At 42.9% G+C, this 4,110-nt stretch overlaps 1 protein-coding gene across 1 annotated transcript; it reads right to left on the bottom strand.

Moving 5' to 3' along the window:
• Positions 1 to 214: 214 nt before the first annotated feature.
• EXOSC3 (exosome component 3) lies at positions 215 to 3,510 on the bottom strand (the record flags this gene model as incomplete). The annotated part of the gene is made up of 4 exons (XM_082001911.1): positions 215 to 508; positions 1,958 to 2,109; positions 2,952 to 3,101; positions 3,196 to 3,510. 4 exons carry the CDS (start codon positions 3,508 to 3,510, stop codon positions 307 to 309), a joined length of 819 nt encoding a protein of 272 aa, XP_081858037.1. The 3' UTR covers positions 215 to 306.
• Positions 3,511 to 4,110: the final 600 nt, after the last annotated feature.

A 4,110-nucleotide genomic window follows, 5' to 3' on the forward strand; every position in this document is an offset into this window, starting at 1 on the left:
AGTTTACAAATCGACCAGTTTTCTTCGGGAAGACTTAAGTAGTTATACCTCAAAACTCACAGCTAGTGGAAGCTTTTAAAGACTATCTCCACATCAGTCAGAAAACTCATAAACGTAAACAGGGTTTCATAATCACAGAAGTAAAAGCCAAGTTCCTAAATAAGACAAAACAAGCTGAATGGATAAAGGGAACTGAAGAACAACAACAGAAGTCTAGTACTTAAAGAATAGCTTTTAATATAAATCTGAATACAAAAGGAACCAAAACACCCTGTAGTCATCTCAACTCCTCAAGGTTTTCTCTTATCAATTCCCTGACAATTTGGCAAACGCTTGTTTTCTCTGTTCTGCAGTCATATACTCACAGGCTTCCAAAATATTTACTATAATTAAAGTCTGTTGAACTGTTTTTGCTTTTACCCATATTCTTCCATTCATTCCCAGCACCAGCTCAAATGGGTACAACTGTGACAACTCCTGAATTATTTCACATTTGGGAGCCAAGAGTCTGTAAACAAGATTAAAAGAGTCAGGGGAAGACATAAGAGGTCACATTTGATAGGCACAGCATTATTATCAATCCATAACTAAACCACAGTACTAGTGTTACGGGAGCTACTACAGCGACACCAAAAGGCAAGATGATCAAGCTGCATATGCAATCAAAATAGCAATATAGTACCAGATTTTTAGTTCTCCTCATTCAAAATACACACCTAAAAAATACAGCACTATGTAGTTGCTTTTTCTAATTAGATTCACAAGTAACACCTGACAAATTTAAAGTGAATTGATACTTTTATAACAATTCTGTGATTTAATACATACTAAAACTACTGTTAGACAGAACAACGTTTTTAATGTCTTTATAAATTTGACACCATAGTTAGATGCGCCTTCCAAAACACAACTTCCCTTTCTCCTTCAGGAGACAGTACTAACACCAGTAAACAGAATATTTTGGTTTATTAGGTGATAGCATACTGAAAAATGAAAGTGTCAAGAATATTGTTATACATCTATGATTAAATCAAGCTTTAACAGGTTTTCTCAAAGAAACAAACATTATCAGGATTTAGCAGTTTACTTGCAATATACTGTTATTTCTTCACTTGCTTACAGACAAAATGTGGAAAACAGAATGGCTGCAAAAATATTTTGTATCAGTTCACACTGATTTCTGATAGGACGTGTAAACCAGGCAAATCACCACTTAAACAAGTATGACATAGCTACTCTGTATCTGCAGATTGCTTTTCCAAAGAACAGCAAAAACAAAAAAACATCCAAAGGCAACAAAGCTTGACTATTATTTATCCACATAAGCTGGTATTCTTTGATAGTCACAAAAATCTTGCATTTACATCAGCATAAGTAACTACAAAGTTCACAATACATTTAAAAGCTTATGAAATGGTTCCTGGATGAACATGTCAGTTTTAAATGAAAATCCCACAATTTTTATATGTATCCTTATTTCTGTGCAACTTATTTCTCTTTGGAAGTCAGAAAATACTGTGTGTTGATGGAGAAAGACCCCTTTAATCAGCTGTCAGTCAAATTTACATTCCCCACTATGCCATTAAGCAGAAAAAGGACAGTAAGCACTTCCAGTTTTAAAACTCCAAAGTAGTAGGTACATACCTGAAAAACCCCAGCTTGAATGTTTGGTTTCCCTCGGCCAATGGTTTTGTTTTCCATATTGCCTTGGCAGCCACGTCACTTTTTTAAATAGGTCACAACACGATAGAGAAGAGCATTTAAATCTCTTAAGGGGGAAAATACATGCTCCTTCTAGGTCAATAAGCCCACTCTGTTCAGTAAAACTCACATAAATGCACTAAATCAATTACACACTCATAACCAAATTGTCTACACTGCTCAGAGCAAATAGCTGTGCAAATCCTACCCACAATATTACATGTTAGAGTGACTACTTACTTTTTTTAGTACTTACTTTCTTATTAGACCTAAGGAAACTTTAAAGAGGAAGCCATCTTGTCCAATTATTCCCATTCCACTTGATCTTCCACTGCTGTCTATACAGACCATCTCTGGTTCCATGTCTTTATTTGCTACAAGGAACTGACCATAAATAAGGTCTCCCACCTAAACAAAGCAGTGTCAAAAAGCAAGATAATTACAGAAGATAATATTGCACATTTTTAAGAAATACTCAGTTGCTAAAGATCCTCCCATAAGGCCACAAAATAGTTTTAAGATATTTGCAATAGAAAAATAAACTGGTATAATAGGAATTTTCTTCAACTAAAGGAAACACCTGCTAGGAACAAATATCTTGTACCACTACCGGAATTTTAAAGATAAAAAGTACAGAATTTTGTTTCATAGAGTATCCCTCTTTAATACCAAACATGAACTCTTCTTCAGACTTTAAGGGTGTTAAAAGTAAGCAACCTGCTTTTGCAATTATTTATCAACAACAAAACAGTAACAACTTATTTTGTTTTTCTTTACAGTACATTTTTACATTCTGGTAATGTTATTTCAACTGAATGCAGAAGCTGTGGCATGCATCTGCCACACAACTGTTTATAACTATTACCAAAAAAACTGTTCTCTACCAGTATCAGATTGTGTAAAACCTTGTTTTAAAACCTTAACTTCAGAGTGCCCCCCGGATGCACATTACTCATGAATTGCACTTATTGCTGGCAGTATTATGGGGAAGTGTAACAAATTAAAAAGCCTGCCACCTGACAGATACCAAACCACACTTAGTTACATGTTCTCTTAAGAAACTGCAGAAAGCCCAATCGTGCAAAAACCTCCAAGGAGGGCCACAGCAAAACCACTGCAAATAAACCTGCACTCCTCCTCTTACGTGCGGCTTATAAAAACAACTTTTACTAAAAAAAGACCACTGAAACGTTAACAGAAGCACCAAACGACACCACTAAAGCGTTACCTCCGATAAACAATAGTATCACCTGCACATTTGGCCTGTTCCTCTTCGTGGCGCCTTCAAAGGCCAAGTAGGACAGAGACGCCTGCTCACTCCCACCGACGTCTAGCTTAAACACGTCTCCCGCTTTGGCCGTCACGATTCCTATTACGTGGTCGCCCTTCACCGGAACATACTGCAAACGGGGTTTGTGGACAAACACGTCGGCCAAGCGCGGGAAAGAAAAGGAGTCCCTCTCCGCCCCCAACCCGCTCCCTCCGCGCCCCTACCCGCTTCTGCTGCGAGTCCACCCAGTAGGCGCCGCCCGCCGCCGCGCCGCCGCCCGCCTGGCGGTGCCGCAGCAGGCCGCACTTGGTCACCAACAGCCCCGCCGCGCACCGCCGCAGGCCCGGCCCGCAAAGCAGCCGGCCCCTCGGGGCCGCGCCGGCGCCCAGCCGCAGCCGCTCTCCGTCCTCGTCGGGGTGGGCCGGGAGGAGCAGCACGTCCCCGGGCAGCACCACCTGCCCCACGCTGGCCTCGGCCGCTGCGCCGCGCCCAGCCGCCATCGCCGCGCAGGCGCAGAACGGCCTCCGCGCGCCGCGCATGCGCGAGGGAGCCACGGCGGGGGCGCGCTGCCCCGTAAGCCCCGAAGGTAAAGGCGGGGGCGCCTTCGCCGCCCTGGGAGGCGCGTTCGCGGCGCGCCAGCGACATCCTCGGGCCGGGCCAGGAACACGCGCTCCCGGCGCCTGTCGTCCAACTACCGTGTATTGCATCAGAAGTGCTGAAGCCGGCTTCTCACCTTCCAGAAGTCCGTTCTACCGGCGTCGTGCTTCCGTACTCCGATGCAGCCTTTCATTCGGCAAAGAATCCATCCTGCAGCCTTTCATTCCCGCTAAGGAAAGACCAAGGTCATGTTAGTGCAATTAAGCTTCAGAATTACTACGGACACTAAATTAATTCTTTCAGCTGTAATTATTTGCGGGGAGGGGGGGTTAATACCTGATTAAAAGTTACCCGTAAAACAAACAGCTGGCCAAATTTGAGGTGACCGTCAGACGACAAGTTTGTCAGTGAGGAGACAAGATCACTCTAATGCTGGCAGTCTGACTTCGGGCATGGGAGATCACTGCTTTGTTTAAAAACGTACTTGGCTACGAAGTCCTTATTCAGTGTCAGCGCAGGTTCCTTATGCTAAAATTCCCATA

The sequence above is a fragment of the Phaethon aethereus genome, assembly GCF_964289735.1.
Source record: "Phaethon aethereus genome assembly, chromosome: 7".
NCBI classification, from domain to species: Eukaryota; Metazoa; Chordata; class Aves; order Phaethontiformes; family Phaethontidae; genus Phaethon; species Phaethon aethereus.